General features: G+C 49.5%; 3 protein-coding genes and 1 pseudogene across 8 annotated transcripts; 3 read left to right on the top strand and 1 right to left on the bottom strand.

The window, feature by feature from the left end:
• The first annotated feature begins 2,186 nt into the window (after positions 1–2,186).
• Positions 2,187–5,690, top strand: Ino80b (INO80 complex subunit B). 2 transcript variants are annotated; one of them, XM_063286523.1, is made up of 5 exons: positions 2,187–2,395; positions 2,604–2,811; positions 3,006–3,124; positions 3,262–3,431; positions 4,898–5,690. In XM_063286523.1, the coding sequence occupies exons 1-5, from the start codon at positions 2,287–2,289 to the stop codon at positions 5,432–5,434; spliced, it is 1,143 nt and encodes a 380-aa protein (XP_063142593.1). In that variant the 5' UTR covers positions 2,187–2,286; the 3' UTR covers positions 5,435–5,690. The 2 variants fall into 2 exon arrangements, with proteins under 2 accessions (XP_063142593.1, NP_001041698.1); NM_001048233.1 differs by having other exon boundaries at positions 2,336–2,395; positions 2,619–2,811; positions 4,898–5,498.
• A 147-nt stretch (positions 5,691–5,837) lies between these two features.
• Wbp1 (WW domain binding protein 1) lies at positions 5,838–8,237 on the top strand. 5 transcript variants are annotated; one of them, XM_006236713.5, is made up of 5 exons: positions 5,841–6,058; positions 6,388–6,489; positions 6,980–7,082; positions 7,224–7,400; positions 7,564–8,237. In XM_006236713.5, exons 1-5 carry the CDS (start codon positions 5,990–5,992, stop codon positions 8,022–8,024), a joined length of 912 nt encoding a protein of 303 aa, XP_006236775.1. In that variant the 5' UTR covers positions 5,841–5,989; the 3' UTR covers positions 8,025–8,237. The 5 variants fall into 5 exon arrangements, with proteins under 5 accessions (NP_001100070.1, XP_006236775.1, XP_006236774.1 ...); XM_006236712.5 differs by having other exon boundaries at positions 6,385–6,489; NM_001106600.1 differs by lacking the exon at positions 6,388–6,489 and having other exon boundaries at positions 5,838–6,058.
• Positions 8,238–8,378: 141 nt separating this feature from the next.
• On the bottom strand, positions 8,379–11,782 carry Mogs (mannosyl-oligosaccharide glucosidase). Its single transcript, NM_031749.3, has 4 exons — positions 11,431–11,782; positions 11,109–11,338; positions 10,441–10,637; positions 8,379–10,294 (listed from the first exon to the last, which is right to left on the bottom strand). The coding sequence occupies exons 1-4, from the start codon at positions 11,774–11,776 to the stop codon at positions 8,563–8,565; spliced, it is 2,505 nt and encodes an 834-aa protein (NP_113937.2). The 5' UTR covers positions 11,777–11,782; the 3' UTR covers positions 8,379–8,562.
• Positions 11,783–11,849: 67 nt separating this feature from the next.
• Rpl23-ps8 (ribosomal protein L23,pseudogene 8) lies at positions 11,850–15,720 on the top strand (annotated as a pseudogene).
• The last annotated feature ends 1,285 nt before the right edge of the window (positions 15,721–17,005 follow it).

Genomic DNA, 17,005 nt, shown 5'->3' with positions numbered 1-17,005 from the left:
TCTGTAATTGCTGTGCTGAGGAGAGTCAGGAATTCAAGGTCATTTTCAGCTATACTGCAAGGTCAAGGGCAGCCTAGCATGAATAAGATGCTGTCTAAACAATATAAATAAAAAAGGCCAGGTGTGGTGGTGCAAACCTTTAATCCCAGCACTTGGGAAGCAGAGATCAGTGGATCTCTGAGTTTGAGGCCAGACTGGTCTACAAAGTGAGTTCAAATCTAAATAGTAAAATATGCTTCACTCTAAATTCTAAAGACAATCATTAGGAAGTAGCATACTGTACATTCCTCAATCTTTTCTAAGCAGATACTAGTACATACTTTTAAAAATAGAATCAAGGGGGTTGGGGATTTAGCTCAGTGGTAGAGCGCTTGCCTAGGAAGCGCAAGGCCCTGGGTTTGGTCCCCAGCTCCGAAAAAAAGAACCAAAAAGAAAAAAAAAAAAAAAATAGAATCAAGTGGGCTGGAGAGAGTTAATAGCACTGTCTACTCTTCCAGAGGTCCTGAGTTCAAATCCCAGCAACCACATGGTGGTTCATAACTACCTGTGAGATCTAGTGCCTTCTCCTGGCCTGCTGGCTTACATGCAGGTCAAATGCTGAATACATTTTAAATAAGTATATCTTAAATGAAAGGAATCCGAGAAGCTGGGTGTGGTGGTACATACCTTTAATCTCAGTTCTTGGGAGGCAGAGGCAAGCGAATCTATGAGTTTGAGGCCAGCCTGGTTTAAAAAGTGAGCTCCAAAGTCATCCTAGGTTACATGGAGAAACCCTGCCAAACAAACAAGCAAATAAACAGCCAGGGCTACACAGAGAAGCCCTGTTTCAAAAATGAGTGACTGACTGAATGAGTGATAAACAAACAAACAATAGAATTGAGGGAATCGGGGCTGGAGAGGTGGCTCAGCTGTTAAGATTTGCTGCCCTTGCAGAGGACCTGGGGAGGTAGAAGCATTCAGATCTGAAACTGGAGGCACCGATGATTGGGAGAAGCTATGTGGATACCGACACCCAAACTAGGGTCCTCTGAAAGGGCAGCAAGTGCTCTTACCTGATGAGCCATCTCTCTAGCCCCATTCAGAGAATTTAAAAAAATTATATGCAGGTGTGTGTCTGTGCCTGCCTATGTACACTTGAGTGCAGGTGCCGGCATAGACCGGAGCTATCAGATTTCTTTAGAGATGGAGTTACAAGCAGCAGTGAGCTGCCCGATGTGGGTGGTGGAAAGTGAACTTGGGTCCTGGGCAAGAGTTGTATGCATTCTTAACTACGGAAGCCATCTCTCCATCCCTGAATCACATTTTTTAGAGGTTTTTCCCTTATTTATTGGCACATTCAACTCTGTGTGGTTTTTTTAAAAGTATGTATACATTAGTTAAAAGAAAAACATTTACAAATTTTATTAAAAATTCAAAGAGGGAAAGGATTTGTGAAAAATGCCAGCAAAGCTTGGTTATTAATGTTTGTAATCGAAGCACTAGGAAGGCTGAAGTAGAAAGTTCATGAATTTGTCACCAGTCTGGCTTACATAAAGAGGATCAAGCCAACCTGGGTACGTAGTGAGGCCCCTTCTCAAACAACAAAAACGAAACAAAATAAAGGTCCCCACCTACCTGTTTCCCAACCACACATTAGCAATTTCTTTCACCGGTTTCCTACCTTCCTAGGTCAGGTTTTGTTAAAGTTAACCAGTTTCCTAACTTCACAGTACAGGGGTGTAGCAAATTTATTTAGATGTTGCATTAGAGGGATGCTTGTATTCTTTAAATGTTACTGTTCTCTGGAACCCAAACTCTGTGTCAATCTTATTATTTCACAACTTTTCTTGGTTGAGAAGCTTAGTGTTTACAATAATGTTTACCAATTGCCTACCAATGAGAATGGGGACGTGCGGAGGGGGTTAGAGACAGAAGGGGGGGGGGGCGGGAGGGCAGGGAGGAGAGACACAGACCAACAAAGAGAAGAGACAGAGAGACAGAGACAGTCGGCGACACAGAGAGAGGCAGACTGAACAGGTCTGGAATCTTAGTAGAGGGAGCCCAAGTTAGGGAAAGCCTTACTATTTTTTGTGGCCTCCTAGAAGATTTGAACTTTCATTTTGAGAGCAAGATGGCATTAAGGATGGCCTAGAACTGGAAGGTGCCGGAACTTTTATTTCGAACGGACCTTGTTTCTTACCGGGGTATTTTTGGCTGTAAAGCGTACCACGCACAAACATGGTTGCCAGGCACCGGAAGTAGCCGGTTATTTTGCTGGATTCCGTTCTTCCGCGGGGCGGAAAAGGCATGTCGGCTTGTGTCCCGACCGTTTCCAGTCCTCTCCCTTTGCAGGACCCCATGAGCAAGCTGTGGCGGCGCGGGAGCACGTCTGGGGCTATGGAGCCCCCCGAGCCAGGTAAGCGCGGGTGGCTCTAACTTAGGTGATCTTTAAAAAGGAGTCACTCTCACTCGGTGGAGCCAGGTCAACCCGCCACAGGTGGGAAGGAGCGAGGCGGTGCTGTTGTTATGGTAACAGCTAATAACGTGGGAAGAGTTGGACTCAGTTGAATTGTTAGTTTAGTCAGATCTTCCCCTGCCACTATTTGATGGAACACCTCTGACAGGCTCTCCTTCTGCAGGGGAAACGCTGGAGTTGAGCCTGGCAGGTGCCCACGGCCACGGAGTACACAAGAAAAAACACAAGAAACATAAAAAGAAACACAAGAAAAAGCATCATCAGGAAGAGGAGGCCGGACCGACGCTGCAGGCTCCTGCGAAGCCCCAACTTAAACTTAAAATCAAGCTGGGTGGACAGGTCCTGGGCACCAAGAGGTGAGATCAAGAATTTAACTCGGGAAAATTCAGCAGCGGGTAGGCTAGGCTTTTTGGAAAATAGAAAATGAACTTTGGCTTTAGGGTTCAAGTTAAGGCAGCAAGAATCCAAGCAGGTTGGAAAACCTGTACGTAAGCTCCCCGAGTAGGAGAGAGCCGCTTGTTCACTGTAGAGTAGCGTTTCTTCTCTGCAGTGTCCCTACTTTCACTGTGATCCCGGAGGGGCCTCGATCACCTTCTCCCCTGATGGTAGTGGATAATGAAGAGGAACCTATGGAAGGCGTGCCTCTGGAGCAGTACCGAGCCTGGCTGGGTGAGAAGACCCTGGAGGTGGAGGAGCTGGGTTGCTCATTTATAACCAGCAAAAGGAAAGGGGTGGGGTCTGAGAATTTTCAGTGTCCTGGGACCAACTTTGCTAAATTAATGTTCTATTTCAACCTTCCTACCCAGATGAAGACAGTAATCTGTCCCCCTCCCCACTTCGGGACCTACCAGGGGATCTGGAGGGCCAGGAGGAAGAGGAGGAACAGAGATGGTTAGATGCCTTGGAGAAGGGAGAGCTAGATGACAACGGAGACCTCAAGAAGGAGATCAATGAGCGGCTGCTTACTGCAAGACAAGTAAGTTAGTTCCGTCTGTATTCATTTAACAAACACATACGGACAACTTGCTGTTTCTTAGGTAATAAGAGGAACAGGAACGATAAGAGGCGGATATCTATGGTAAATGATTTTTTCTTTCCTTTTTTAATTGTGATCTTAGTATGTAGCCCTGACTGGCCAGAAACACACAGAGATCTGCTTGCCTCTACCTGAAAGTGCTGGAATTAAAGGTGTGAGCCACCACACACAGCTCCTAAGTAACTTTTTAAAACCATTCCTAGACAATAGGAATGCTGAAGTAGAAACTGGCAAGACAGAAACATCAGGGCAGTTGTAGGGAATGGCTCATTATTCTCTTTTGTTTTAAAGATAAATTTTATTTATTTTGATTTTATGTGTATGAGTGTGTGTTTGTTGCTCATGGAAGCCAGAGGTCATCAGAACTCCTGGAGCTAGATTTACAGACAGTTGTGAGCTGCCATGTAGGTGCAGGGAACTGAACTAGAGTCCTCTGCAACAGCAGCCAGTGTTCTGCTGAGTGATCTTTCCAATCCAGAATGCCTTTGAAGAGATGGCATTTCCGATACCAGAAGAGCTTCTCAGTCAAAGAGGACAGTTGATATAGAGCCTGTAGGCACAGAGACCCAGGAGAATGTGGCTAAGTCACCAGTGTGTCATATGCTGACAAGTGACATAACTGACATAATTACTTTGGCAGTTGAGTGGAGTGAAGTTTAGTAGAGGGTAAGGGATTTCTGTAGGAAGCTGCTGAAGTGTAGGCTGTCCTGTTGTCCCAGAACTTGAAAGATAGGATGGTTATAAGTTCTGAGCCAGCCAAAACATACATATAGATATCCTGTCTCAATAAATTGGTAGAGGGGCATGGAGTGCGGAGAATAGGAGAGCTGGTGCTAGCTCTCCTGAAGAGAGAAGAAAGAAGTCAAGAAGAAAGCAGTAACAGAACCAAGAAACCCCCACTGAATCCTGGATGTCTCTTGGAAGTAGCTACTTGGAGGGAGAAAAAAAAGAAATCCAGGGTAATTCTTTTTGGTTTGAGCCAAATCCAAGTTGATGTTCTCTACTGAGATATTTAAAAGAACAACAAAACCTACACAAGGATGCTACAGTTTGGGTACATGGGGCAGGCAAGGTACAATTGTTTTCTCCTTTGAAGCTGAGAGTCAGAAGCCCTGGGACGAGCAAGTGTGTCATTAAAGGTCCCCAAAGATGGGGATAGTGGCACCTGGGAGACAAAGGCAAGCGTGTGAGTTCAAGGCTGTCCTGGTCTACATAGTGAGTCTACAGGGCAGCCAGAGTTACATAGTGAAACCTTCTCGAAACAAAAACAAATGAAAATGGGTGAGGGGAGTGACCCCCAAAACGATGATTGCCAAGACTCCACCTTCCATTTCCCATCTTTCTCATCCCTCAACTTGGGGATCTCTGCCATTTGGTTCTCAGACATCCTCTCTATCTTTCCCCAGCGAGCCCTGCTCCAGAAGGCTCGGAGTCAGCCGTCACCGACTCTGCCTCTGCCGGTGGCTGGGGGCTGCCCAGCCCCTGCCCTCACGGAAGAGATGCTGCTGAAGCGTGAGGAGCGTGCGCGGAAGCGGCGGCTGCAGGCGGCGAGGCGGGCCGAGGAGCATAAGAATCAGACAATTGAGCGCCTCACAAAGACAGCTGCTCCTAGCGGGCGAGGAGGGCGCGGGGCGGCACGGGGTGAGCGGCGCGGAGGCCGCGCCGCTGCCCCGGCTCCTGCACCCATGGTGCGCTACAGCAGCGGGGCACAGGGCTCCACCTTGTCTTTTCCTCCCGGCGTTCCCACACCCGCGGCGGTGGCACAGCGGCCTGCCCCGTCGGGCCCCGCTCCACGCTGCTCTGTCCCCGGCTGCCCCCACCCGCGCCGTTACGCCTGCTCCCGCACCGGCCAGGCCCTTTGCAGCCTACAGTGCTACCGCATCAACCTGCAACTACGGCTGGGAGGACCCGAGGGTCCAGGGTCCCCACTCCTGGCCACCTAAGGCCTCTCCCACGCCGCATTCCCACTGTCTACCCCCACCCTATTAAATTTCCTGCGGTGCCTCAGCTCGTGTAGAATTGCTCGAGTGGGAAGTCGGCCGACTATGAACCTGCGCGTGTGAAGTCACTCAGCCAATCGGCGAAAAAATTTGTGCTCCTGGACGGCCGTTTATTGGCTGATATGTCAAAGCTTATTCTGTTGTTCGTACTGGCTATTGTTGCTGTCAATCAGGCATTCGGTCGAGCCTTTCCACTGTCTTTGTCTGTGTGCTTGTTGTCTGGAGAGCGGCACAGGCGCCGCAGCGTATTGGGCAGAGGAAGAAACCTGTGACCGGCTCCTATTGGCTGAACTGTTAGTTAACGATTCTGATTGGCTGGACCGGGCAACTGTGTCCTCTGGAGGAGCTCTCCCGGGCCGGGAGCTCTGGCCGGAGAGTGATGGTGGCAGCGATGGCAATGGGCCGGGCAGGGACCATGGAAGTGGTGGCAGAGGTGGCAGGAGTGGGGCAGCTGGCGGTGGAGAAGGCTGTGGTCTTCAGGGGTCTGTAGGTGGAGGCATGGCTCGGGCCAGCAGCAGGAACAGCAGCGAAGAGGCCTGGGGGGCACTTCAGGCTCCGCAACAGCAGGTATCCCAGCACCTCTAAAAGCTTATCTCACGACAGCCATTTATTTCTCTTTCCCCTTTCCTGTCACTTCCTGTCCGGGGTGGGGGAGGAGTTCATGGAGCCAAAGGTACTATGAAGTTCCCCAACATGACCATTCTACTCTTTGTCTAAACTTCTTACGTAGACACGGTTGACTTTACCTGCAGCCTCTTAGACCCCATCTCGTGGTTGCAGTGCAAGCCCGCAGTGGCTCTCCAGTTACCAGAGGCGTAGTGAAAACCCCAGGGAGGCTCCCTGTGTCTTGCCGCAGTTATTTGTGATGTTTTTCTATGTGCCTATTGTCACAGCAGAGTCCGGCAGCATCTTCTCTTGAGGGAGCAATTTGGAGACGAGCTGGAACCCAGACTCGCGCCCTGGATGCCATCCTTTATCATCCACAGCAATCCCATCTGGTTGGGAGCACTGCTCTGGGTCTCACACTGCTCCTCCTCTACCCTAGGGAGCTTGAGACCCAGGGGTGGAAAAAAAAAATCTGTCCCGGGAGTGTGGGAGGCAGATCTTCTGGGTGGGAGATGTTAAAAGCTTTTTAGCTTTGGAAATGGTCTTAAATTCCTACACATCGTCAGGACTATGTTTTGTTTCTCCTAAAACATTACCTTACCAAAAACCACCCTTGGGGCTAGGCTTATGTGAGAAAAGTCTTGGGTTAAAAGAACTGAAGTCACCTTTGTGTATTTATACTCTACTTTCTACACTAGTTTCTGGCTATTCTAAATCTTCCATACTGACAACCCTACATACAGACACTCATTTTAGCATCCCCATGCCATCCTTCTAAGCTAGGTTGGCTCGTGGGTGGGATTGTGTATGTGCGTGCAGGAGGTGGGGGTGGACAGGGCCTTGGATAGAATCCCCTAGTTCTTAGTGCCTCCTTGCCTCCAGCTTCGAGAGCTGTGCCCAGGAGTGAATACCCAGCCCTACCTCTGTGAGAGTGGCCATTGCTGTGGGGAGACTGGCTGCTGCACCTACTACTATGAACTCTGGTGTGAGTCTTCTAAGGGATCCATCTCAGGTTCCCTGCCCATCCTCCCTTCGATTTCTGAATTCAGCTACCAAAGACCCTTCTCTGCATGGGGGCTGGGGGCTGGGGTGGTAATCTGAGTTGAGCCCTCTTTGCCTCCTGCAGGGTTCTGGCTGCTTTGGACTGTCCTCATCCTCTTTAGCTGTTGTTGTGCCTTCCGCCACCGAAGAGCTAAACTCAGGCTGCAACAGCAACAGCGGCAGCGTGAAATCAACTTGTTGGCTTACCATGGGGCGTGCCACGGGGCTGGCCCTGTTCCAACTGGTTCACTGCTTGACCTTCGTGAGTGACTTGGCTCTTGGGTGCAGAACCAGTAGCCCCTCCCAAGCCAGGACCCTCAACCGCACTTCTACTGGCAGACATTTCAGAGCATTTTCCCCTAAAAGGAGAGATGGCTGTTCTAGCTCAGGTCCTTCAGTCATCCATGCTGTTCTCTCTCCCGCAGGCCTCCTCAGCGCCTTCAAACCCCCAGCCTATGAGGATGTGGTTCACCACCCAGGCACACCACCACCTCCTTACACTATGGCCCCTGGTCACCCTTTGACTACTTCCAATGAATGCACCCGCTGTTCTTCCGAATCCAGCTGCTCTGCCCAGTCGGAGGGGACAAGTGTAGAAGGTGTTTCCTCCAACCAGAGTGCTCTCCCTCCTCAGGAGGGTGAGCCCAGGGCAGGAGTGAGCCCAGTCCACACACCCCCTTCCTGCCGCTATCGACACCTGACTGGTGACTCAGGGATTGAGCTCTGCCCTTGTCCTGACTCCAGCGAAGGTGAGCTAGTCAAGGAGCTGAGGGCTAGTGCCACCCAACCAGACCTGGAGGACCATTCCCCTTGTGCACTGCCCCCAGAGCCTATGTCCCAGGTCCCTCCCGTGGGGCTGGCTTCTAGTTATGGGGACATCCCATAAGTAGTTTCAAGAGGAAAACTGGGTATTACTTGGCACCAGGATTCAGCCCTGGTTCAACTGCAGTTCTCCATGTGGGACCCTCTCCACCCTCCTAGAAGATGCCTGAAAGGGCTGAAGCCCTGAAGAGGGGCAATACTGAGGACTGTGCTATCTTTACTCACTCCCAAAACATACACAGGAGCCTTTAATCTCATTAAAGAGACATGAACCAGCTGCTTGTGATTCTGGGTAGAGTAGACCTCAACTCACTGCATGTCCCCTAACCGCACTTGCTGTGAAGCAGTGGCCATTTATCACCTCACCCTATTGAGGATAGCCCCAAGGCAAAACTGCCAAAAGCAAGAGGCCAGTTATGTTGTTTTCCAGTTTATTTAGAAAAATAGACTCTTTGAGTTCACGTTCACCCCAGAGCTGTATGGGATGACAATAAGGAGACACCTGAGATGAGCTTACAGGATCTGAAACACTGAGACCAGAAACCCAAGCCCTTGTCTGCATATTCCAAGTGACACAAAGGCCTAGCTTTCCTTCTGTCCCACTAGTACTCTTCAGCCATGATCAGTAAAACAAGACTGGTCCATCCTTGGAAGGGGCGGCAGCCCATGCCCCGCCCATCCTGGTCACTGTACTGTTCCCACAGAAACCCTGTAGCCTGGTATTGCTGCCGTACGTTGCTTACTACATTGGCCCGAAGTTCACGGTAGAGTTTGGCAGCCTGAACCTTGTGAGGACCCTCCACACGCCCATAGTGGTGTAGTGCCCCCAAAGCCAGGTAGTTGATATTCAGCCACACCGCACCTCGCCAGTAAGGTGGATCGTGTTCCGTATTTCGCTGTTTATAAAAGAGACTGGAGGCTGAAAGGGAGCGCAACCCAAAGGGGCTCCAGAGATGGCGGCTATCAGCTAGAACGTCCAGCAGGGGTCCCAAGCGGGGTGAGCTGGGCTCCAGCAGTTGTAGCAGCAAAGGAAAAAGAGAGACATAGCCCAGGGCATCCACATACTGCAGTCGAGGTGGAGGCCTGCCTACCACCCTAACCAGCCCCTGTGGGGGCCTAGACTTGAGCTGTACTGCTTTTGTGTGGTTCCCAAAGTCGGCAAAGACACCCAGCTCAGGAGCCCAGTGCAGCTCATCGAGACTTCCAGCTGCTTCTAGAGAGGCAGCCAATGGGCCCAACTCTGCAGCAGCTTCAGTCTCCCCAAGCTCTTCTGCAAGCTGTGACAGCACCCGGGCACCCAATGTCACCCAGCACCGCAGGTCCAGGTGCCGCTCTGCTGCAGAAGGATGTGAGGCCCTGGGGTAGTCATCCAGGCCCGAGGGCAGTGTCTTGGGGTTAAGTAGGGTAGGCAAAGCTAGATCCCTGCCCCGCCAGCGGTAGGAAAGTGGCACTGGCCCTGCCTGACTTTGATGGAGCCAAGAGAACCAGGCATGCAAGCGGGGGAAAGCCCTGCGCAGGAAGGCCAAGTCCTCAGGGGCCCGGCCTTCTAGCATGTGTATGACTGGCAGGAGCAGGGTTGGAGGGTTGGCATGGGCTGCACGTTGCACTAGGAATTCCGGGGGCACTCGGGCTCTGGCCTCATCCCCCAGAATCTGCTCTCGCCCAATCCAACCGTCAGCATTGAGCAGCCCCAGCCAGTGTCCTAGGGCCTCCCGGGTGAGGTGGGGATCCCATCGCTGGACCACTAGCTGGTGAAAGCCTTCATCCCAGAGGAAGCCTCGTGGGAAGAATGACCGGGAAGGGACCCCAGAGAAAAGGGGGACAGGCGGAAATAGGGAAGGGTCCATTTTCTGTTCAGACCCTTCCATGCCAGTGTCTGGCAACACCAAACCCTGTCCATAGAAGTAACCAATCCCACCAAGTAGGCCACTGAGGGCAACCTGACCCAGAGCCTGCTCCTCAGGGCTCAGGCCCTTCTCCTTTAGCTGGAAGGTCCTCTCAAAACGCTCCTTGAATGCTGCAGCATGGCTCTCCAGGGCCCGGGTCAGTTGGCCACCTACCAGCTGCTCAGAGGCTTGGTCTCTTCCTGTCCTGGCACTGCCAGATTCAAACACAAACTCCACAGAGAAAGGGGCTTTCAGTGTCACCTGCTGGACCAAGAACTGCCCTTGCCCACTAGGGCCTCTCTCTTCCCACTTAAGAGATCCAGGCAAGCCAAGGTATCGTTCCGGAGAGGCTCCTGGGGGCCGGTGATGAAACCAGCTGTTTAGGTGGCTCTTTACCATGTCTGTGAGCAGAGGCAGCCCTGGGTTGGAGGACCAGAAGACATTGTAGCTTGGAGGCAAGAAGACAAATAAGGAATGTTATTTATGAAAGGGATGTCTTACCAGTCCCAGTGGTTGGAAAGGTGCGGAGGGAGGGGTCCTAGAGACCAGGCTAAGTCAATATCCCAAGCACCCCTGCACCAATCCTCCAGTTACCTGCCATGCTTAGGGACAGTGTCTCCTGGAGTGGTTGGTGGCAGAAGTGTGAGGCGGAAGTCACCAAGTTCACTGGTGTGCCCACTGATGAACTTCAACTGTCCTTTGGCTCCAACCTCTGGTAGTAGGACCTCTTGCCCATCTGTTACCACGTAGAAGAACAGGGACACCAAAGGGAAGGAAGGTGTACCTGAGGCCTAGGTGACCAAGGAACACAACAAAGCATCAGAAAAACATCCTTTTGAGAATCAGTTTTAGCAGGAATTACAAGAACTGTGGCAAACATACATCTGTCAATACTGAGGATAAGCAGACCCACCCAGTGGACTGCGTCTGAACAGGGTTCCTCTGGAAAATGACGGATGTTTTAGAATTACACATGGATTGTTTCATTTAATCTTTTTTTTTTCTTTTTTCTGTTTTTCGGAGCTGGGGACCAAACCCAGGGCCTTGTGCTCGCTAGGCAAGCACTCTACCGCTGAGCTAAATCCCCAACCCGTTTCATTTAATCTTTTGAGTTAGGTGTCACTGTTTTACAAACAAGGAAATAGCAGAGATTGTCAGCCAGCCTAGTGTCACTGCTGTCAACCTCCATTACATACTGCATTTGCTGCTGGGAGGGGAGGATGGGGGACATCTGGGCTGAGCAAAGATCCTAGTGTCCTGACCTGAGGCTCTACGGTCACTCTCCAGCTCCAATCCCCTCCGTGATGACCCCCAGATCTCTTGACGAACTCAGTGGTGAGCCTTAAGGCCCCATCATAGATATGTTGCCGACCAAAGGAGAGTCCATCATGGAACTCCCAGCCATAGGGACCCACGCCGTCTCCTTGTTCGCATGTGTGCCTGAGCTTAGGAGGGGTCCCCGGGGTGGCGCCTTGCTGCGCCCACATCAGTCCTGGGAAGTAGAATGGCCACGTAAGTTAATATATACTGTATTAACTCTGCGAAGACTGTTGAGTCCTCCCCACTCACCCGCCCCAGGGTTACCCGTGAGCAGTGGTTTGGGGCTGCGAGTCTTCATGCCGAAATAGACGTGTGGGCGATAGGTACCCCAGAAGAGTTCCGGGGCCACGGCAGGACTGGAGGAGTCCGGCGGTAGCGCTGACGGAGCGGGGTGCAGTGTGAGCGCGCGGCGCACACGGAGCCACGCCAGCACCCAGCGCCCCGACAGGCCGAAGGCCAGCGCCAAAACCACCACGGCCAGGGCCGCGCCGCCCGCCGAGCCGCGCGCCCCGCCGGCTCTGCCATCCCGCCGGCCCGCACCCCGCGCCCTCTCCAGCGGCCGCGCCCCCTCTGCGGCCGCAGCGCGCCGTCGCCTCTCGCCCCGGGCCATGCGGGCAGCCAGCACGCGCACCGGCTGCCACCGTGCGGTCAGCGAACTGAGCCTTCGCCCCGCGCCTCCCTGAGCGCCCCGCCCCTGCCGGAAATCCCGCCCTACACGTCAGGTCCGGCCCCGAAACCCGGAAGCGCTGTGGCTGGTTGTACTCAATATTGAGTACAGGACACAATCGGTGAAATGCGTCAGTGGGTGTAAGTTCAAGGGGAAGGAGAGAGAAGCAATTGCATTCTGAGTCCCTTCTGTTTTGTTTTGTTTTGTTTTGTTTTGTTTTGTTTTGTTTTGTTTTGTTTTGTTTTGTTTTGTTTTACTACTGATCATGGCCTGGAGAGATGGCTCAGCCGTAATGGCGCTCGCTCGTAAGGCTGACGACTTAAGTTTGATCCCCGTACCCACGTCTTGGAAGGAAGAGAACAGACTTCCACAAGATGTCCTTCACCTCTGGCCTACATATAAGCATACACCATCTGACTTCCACGCTTATGCTGTAGATTGTGCGCACCTCACCTACTTTCTCTCCCTCCCCCCTCCCTCCTCCCCTTCTCCCTCCCTCCCCACCTCCCTCCATCCTGTTAAAAAAAATAACATCCAGGCGTGGTGGCTCTCAGCATTAATCCTAGTACTCAGGAGGCAGAGGCAGGAGGATCTCCGTGAATTTGAGGCCGCCCTGGGTTACACAGTGAGACCATGCTTTAAAAAAAGAAAAAAGTACGAATAAGGAATGAAGCAGGAGACATGACTTGACGGTTAACATATTTGCTGCTCTTGCCGAGGATATGAGTTCAGTTCCTAGCACCAAAATGGCATCTTACAGATACATCCGGATGATCTAAAGGCCTTTTTTGACCCTGCACTTTCGTCCATACACTTAAAAGTATTTTTCTAAAAAAATGATCATACTAAAGCCAGTTTTCCCCTCTTTGGGGGATGTGATTGTTTAGATTTTCCTCCAACTTGCTATATAAAGCCGCGTTGGTTGTATTTATATGCCCAGACTGTCCCCAAGGTTTATGATAGCCTCAGCCTCCAGGGTGTCAGAAGCTACTTGTACACATCACTGCCCAGATCTAATCTGGTAGCAGAAAATCGTGGCCTAGGAAATGTAAGTAACTGGATCCAAGCCACAGAGCTTCCCAGGGCTAGCTTATAAAACCCAAGTGTAGGGGTTGGGGATTTAGCTCAGTAGTAGAGCGCTTGCCTAGCAAGCGCAAGGCCTGGGTTCGGTCCCCAGCTCCGAAAAAAAGAAAAGAAAAAAACAAAAAAAACCCCAAAACCCAAGTGTATATGAATTAAGCTGTATCACTATTCACACCCCAACTTCCATTCTTCTTGGAGTGGACTCGCAAGGAAGCCTAGGTAGGGTCTGTTTCTTTAAGCAGTCCTATATCTTCAGACAAGTCTGCCTGTAACTTAGCCTGTAATTTTATTTATTGATTTTTACATTTAAGATAGTCTATATCCCTGACTGGCCTGGAAATTGCTGTGTAGCCAAAAAATGACTTTGAACTTCTGACCCTCCAGCCTCTGCCTTCCCAGTGCTGGGTTACAAGTACACATGCCACTATTAGTGTATTCAGTGCTAGCCAAGCTCTCTGCCAACAGCTACAGCCCAGGCTCGTTCATTCACCCACTCACTCAACTTGTTCACTTAGAGTGCCAGAAAGGAACCTGGGAACTTCTGCATGCTAGGCAGGTACTGTAGTAACACTTTTGAGAACTTTGGATTTTTGGTTTCTTTTAAAAAGTACATAGAAATGTTATAAGAATGTGCTTTCCTGGGGTTGGAGATTTAGCTCAGCAGTAGAGCGCTTGCCTAGCAAGCACAAGGCCCTGGGTTCGGTCCCCAGCTCCGAAAAAAAAAAAAAAAAAGAATGTGTTTTCCTTTTAATGCCAGGTATAGGGATATGGGCTGCTTTAGACTGACCATAGCAGCTATGGTTTGCCTCATGCTCTAGCTGAAATGTGGTTTTGCCAGCTGCAGATAATTTCTGTGATTGTGTGACATATAGAATTCTGGGAACTTTTCAGAGGATACATAAAGGTGGGGGCCCCGAGAGGCAAGGTTGGTGGTGGTTGGCATTTTCGGGGTATAGCTGTGGTCAAAGAAGAAACAAAAGGAAAGGAATTAGATTCGGGAGTTTTCCTAATATCTCTATCCTTGTTTCTCTATCTATTGTTATTTACCACTGTGGTTTACTTTACCACTGAACTGTACCTCATCCTTCCCGCCATTCTTTTCTGGAACTCCAACTCTACCCTTTCCCCATACCTCACCACACCTCCATAGAACATATCCCCCTCTCTTCATCTTTATATAAACACACCAGTCTTACTCTCTATAATTTTATCTCAATAATCTTATGCTCACTTCCCGACAATACTTGAGCAGTGGTTGCTTGTTCTGCCTCTTGTCCTACGGTAGACTTTAATCTTGTTTACAATATTCAAGCAGAAAGCTCTTGGATTAGCGGTGTGTGCTCAGGCTGAGCCATGCCACAACTAGAAACCTTTTTTTCCCAGTAAATAACACAATCTCAGGGTTCACAGAATGATCAAATATCCTGCAACACACACCCCAGGCAGATATATTCTACAGCCTTCAGGGAGTTGTCTTTCTTAAAGGATGGTGGGAGAGCCTCTAATACTCATTTAAGCAGAGAAGAGTTACAGTATTACTTGGTGAACTACACAGCCATTCTTAGCTGGGCATTCATTAAGCTCTCTGGCAGTGGCTGAGGGCTATTTTTTTTTCCCTCCTCTTGTAATTCACAATGAGGAACAAAGGTGCTGGTGGGAAGGTGGCCCAGTGATTTGAGCACTTGCTGGGAAAGCACCAGCTCACTTGGGACCCAGTCTGCCCACATAAAAAGCCAGGTGGGATAGTATATGCCTGTAACCTCAGCACTTGGGGGATGGAGACAGGGATCCTGGGTGCTTGCTGGCTAGGTTAGCTGAGAAGGGTAAGGTCCAGGTTCAGTGAGAGATTTTATCTGGAAACCAGACAATGACAACAGAAACCCAAAACAGATGGAGCATGTTAAAGGAAAATATCCAACCTTTGGTCATTTATTTAAAACTAAAATTTCAGGGGTTGGGGATTTAGCTCAGTGGTAGAGCGCTTGCCTAGGAAGCGCAAGGCCCTGGGTTCGGTCCCCAGCTCCGAAAAAAAAGAACCAAAATAAATAAATAAATAAATAAAACTAAAATTTCTTAAAAGAATACTCATGTGGCTGTAGTAAGAATTTTGTTTTTTTTAAAAATCCAGTTACACTTTTCTGATGCTCTCTGGATGCTCAAGATGTCAAAATGAGGATGTGGTGGGTCCTCCAGAGCGAAATTCCAAATTTCCCTGGGTCTTCCAGTAGGAGCTGTGATCAACTGTGCTGACAACACAGGAGCCAAAAACTTGTATATTATCTCTGTGAAAGGGAATCAAGGGGCAGCTGAAAAGACTTCCTGCTGCTGGTGTGGGCAACAGTTCAGAAAGGCAAACCAGAACTAAGAAAAAAGGTAGTGGTAGAGCTGGAGAGATGGCTCAGCGGTTAAGAGCACTGACTGCTCTTCTAGAGGTCCTGAGTACAAGTCCCAGCAACCGCATGGTGGCTCACAAACATTTGTAATGGCATCCAATGCCCTTTTCTGGTGTGTCTGAAGACAATGTATTCATATATGCTCATATACATAAAATCTTTTTTAAAAAAGGTAGTGGTAATTCGGCAACAAGTCATGTGGAAGAAAAGTTGGGGTGTTTATTTTGAAGATAATGCAGGGGCCATAGCAAACAATAAAGTCGAGGTGAAAGGTTTTGCTGTCACAGATCCCACTGCAAAGGGGTGTGCAGACTTGTGGCCCAGGATTGCATCCAATGCAGGAAGCATTGCATGACTCTCCAGTGTGTTTGTAACATAATATTCATTAAAAAGTAAAAAAATTAAAAAAAATTATCTCTTAGTCCTAGGTGTGGGGCAAGAGGCTGCTTCACGGCAGGTGATTATGAATTGCCTGTGCACTAGCAGGGGTGTGATTTTGCCCACTGCACAGTTTAATTCTGGGGACTCTGGAAAGGGCCCGTTGCAGCTGCTGTTCCCTCCTCCTGCTGCTGCTGCTGCATTTGCTATTGCTGGTTTGCTGGGTACTCTGATGACGAACACTGGACTTGTCCCAAGAAACCCAAGAACCATAATAAGCAGGAAGTAGCCTATAGAGGTCTATATCCCCTTTTCTGTCCAATCTTCTCTCTCTCCTATATAATGTTGGGGGATTGGAAGGGATTAGGGTAAAAGAAATGTCAGGGATGTAGAAGTGTAAAAAAAACCTAATAAAATAGTAAAAAAAAAAAAAAAAAAAAAAAAAAAAAAAAAAAAAAAGCCAGGTGGCATGCATGAATAACTTTTTTATACGCTTTTTCCTGATTTATTTTTATGTGCTTTGGTGTCTTGCCTACATGTATGTCTGTGAGAGGGTGTCAGATGCCCTACAACAGTTGTGAACTGCTATGTGGGTGCTAGGAATTGAACCTGAGTCATCTGAAAGAGTAGCTTGTGCTCTTAAACACGAAGTACTCCTCTGGGCCTGAAAAGATAACTTTTAATGCCATTTAACCCTCTAAAATGATTTCATGGTCACATTAATGGATGTTAACCAAAAACTTATTTCAGGGCTGTGGAAGTAAGCCATTACCGACCTGAAGAATGAGATGAGATGGCAGCAAAATAATTAGGGAAAACCACACCAGGCAGAATCAAAGTGGTACAGGGCAAGGAGTGAGAATGGAAGGTCTTACTACACAGACCAGGCTGGCCTCCAGGAGGATGAGTAAGAATGGAAAGTTCTTGCTAAGTAGACCAGGCTGGCCTCTAGGAGAATGAGAATGGAAAGGTCTTGCTAAATAGACCAGGCTGGCCTCCTGAGTAGCTGGAATAGTGTGTGCCAATAGATGGGGCTGGCTCCTCTTTCCTCTCAGTGCAGACAGACCAGGAAAGGGAGGGATAGGAGAGAAAACACTGAACTTCTAGCCTAGAAGGCTGAGCAGGGAAGTCAGATGAGCCAAGAGACTGTTCTACTTGAATGTTGGTGGCAATATGGAGGAAGTTGGCAGAAGGTAATCATAATCAGAAGATGGGATTAAACCAAATAAAAATGTAGGGTTTAAATCCTGAGTAGTTAAAATGACAGCAGAATGGGTGGCTCCATGAGAGTGAATGGAGAGGAGACACTACTAAGAAA

This window comes from Rattus norvegicus, chromosome 4 (genome assembly GCF_036323735.1).
Source record: "Rattus norvegicus strain BN/NHsdMcwi chromosome 4, GRCr8, whole genome shotgun sequence".
In the NCBI taxonomy this organism is placed as follows: Eukaryota; Metazoa; Chordata; class Mammalia; order Rodentia; family Muridae; genus Rattus; species Rattus norvegicus.
The sequence above is the reverse complement of the archived record's forward strand: the minus strand, read 5'-3'. Positions and strand labels throughout refer to the sequence as shown.

What these genes read in the sequence shown, in the direction of transcription:
- Ino80b (XM_063286523.1), top strand. Translation starts at nt 2,287, where the DNA reads ATGTCGGCTTGTGTCCCGACCGTTTCCAGTCCTCTCCCTTTGCAGGAC. An exon ending in TATGGAGCCCCCCGAGCCAG is followed by an intron (nt 2,396 to 2,603) that starts GTAAGCGCGGGT and finishes CACCTCTGACAG; the next exon opens with GCTCTCCTTCTGCAGGGGAA. An exon ending in CAGGTCCTGGGCACCAAGAG is followed by an intron (nt 2,812 to 3,005) that starts GTGAGATCAAGA and finishes TCTTCTCTGCAG; the next exon opens with TGTCCCTACTTTCACTGTGA.
- Mogs (NM_031749.3), bottom strand. Translation starts at nt 11,776, where the DNA reads ATGGCCCGGGGCGAGAGGCGACGGCGCGCTGCGGCCGCAGAGGGGGCG. An exon ending in GAGTGACCGTAGAGCCTCAG is followed by an intron (nt 10,638 to 11,108) that starts GTCAGGACACTA and finishes TTGGTCACCTAG; the next exon opens with GCCTCAGGTACACCTTCCTT. An exon ending in ACTGTCCCTAAGCATGGCAG is followed by an intron (nt 10,295 to 10,440) that starts GTAACTGGAGGA and finishes CTTGCCTCCAAG; the next exon opens with CTACAATGTCTTCTGGTCCT.
- Wbp1 (XM_006236712.5), top strand. Translation starts at nt 5,990, where the DNA reads ATGGCTCGGGCCAGCAGCAGGAACAGCAGCGAAGAGGCCTGGGGGGCA. An exon ending in TTCAGGCTCCGCAACAGCAG is followed by an intron (nt 6,059 to 6,384) that starts GTATCCCAGCAC and finishes CTATTGTCACAG; the next exon opens with CAGAGTCCGGCAGCATCTTC. An exon ending in CTACTACTATGAACTCTGGT is followed by an intron (nt 7,083 to 7,223) that starts GTGAGTCTTCTA and finishes TGCCTCCTGCAG; the next exon opens with GGTTCTGGCTGCTTTGGACT.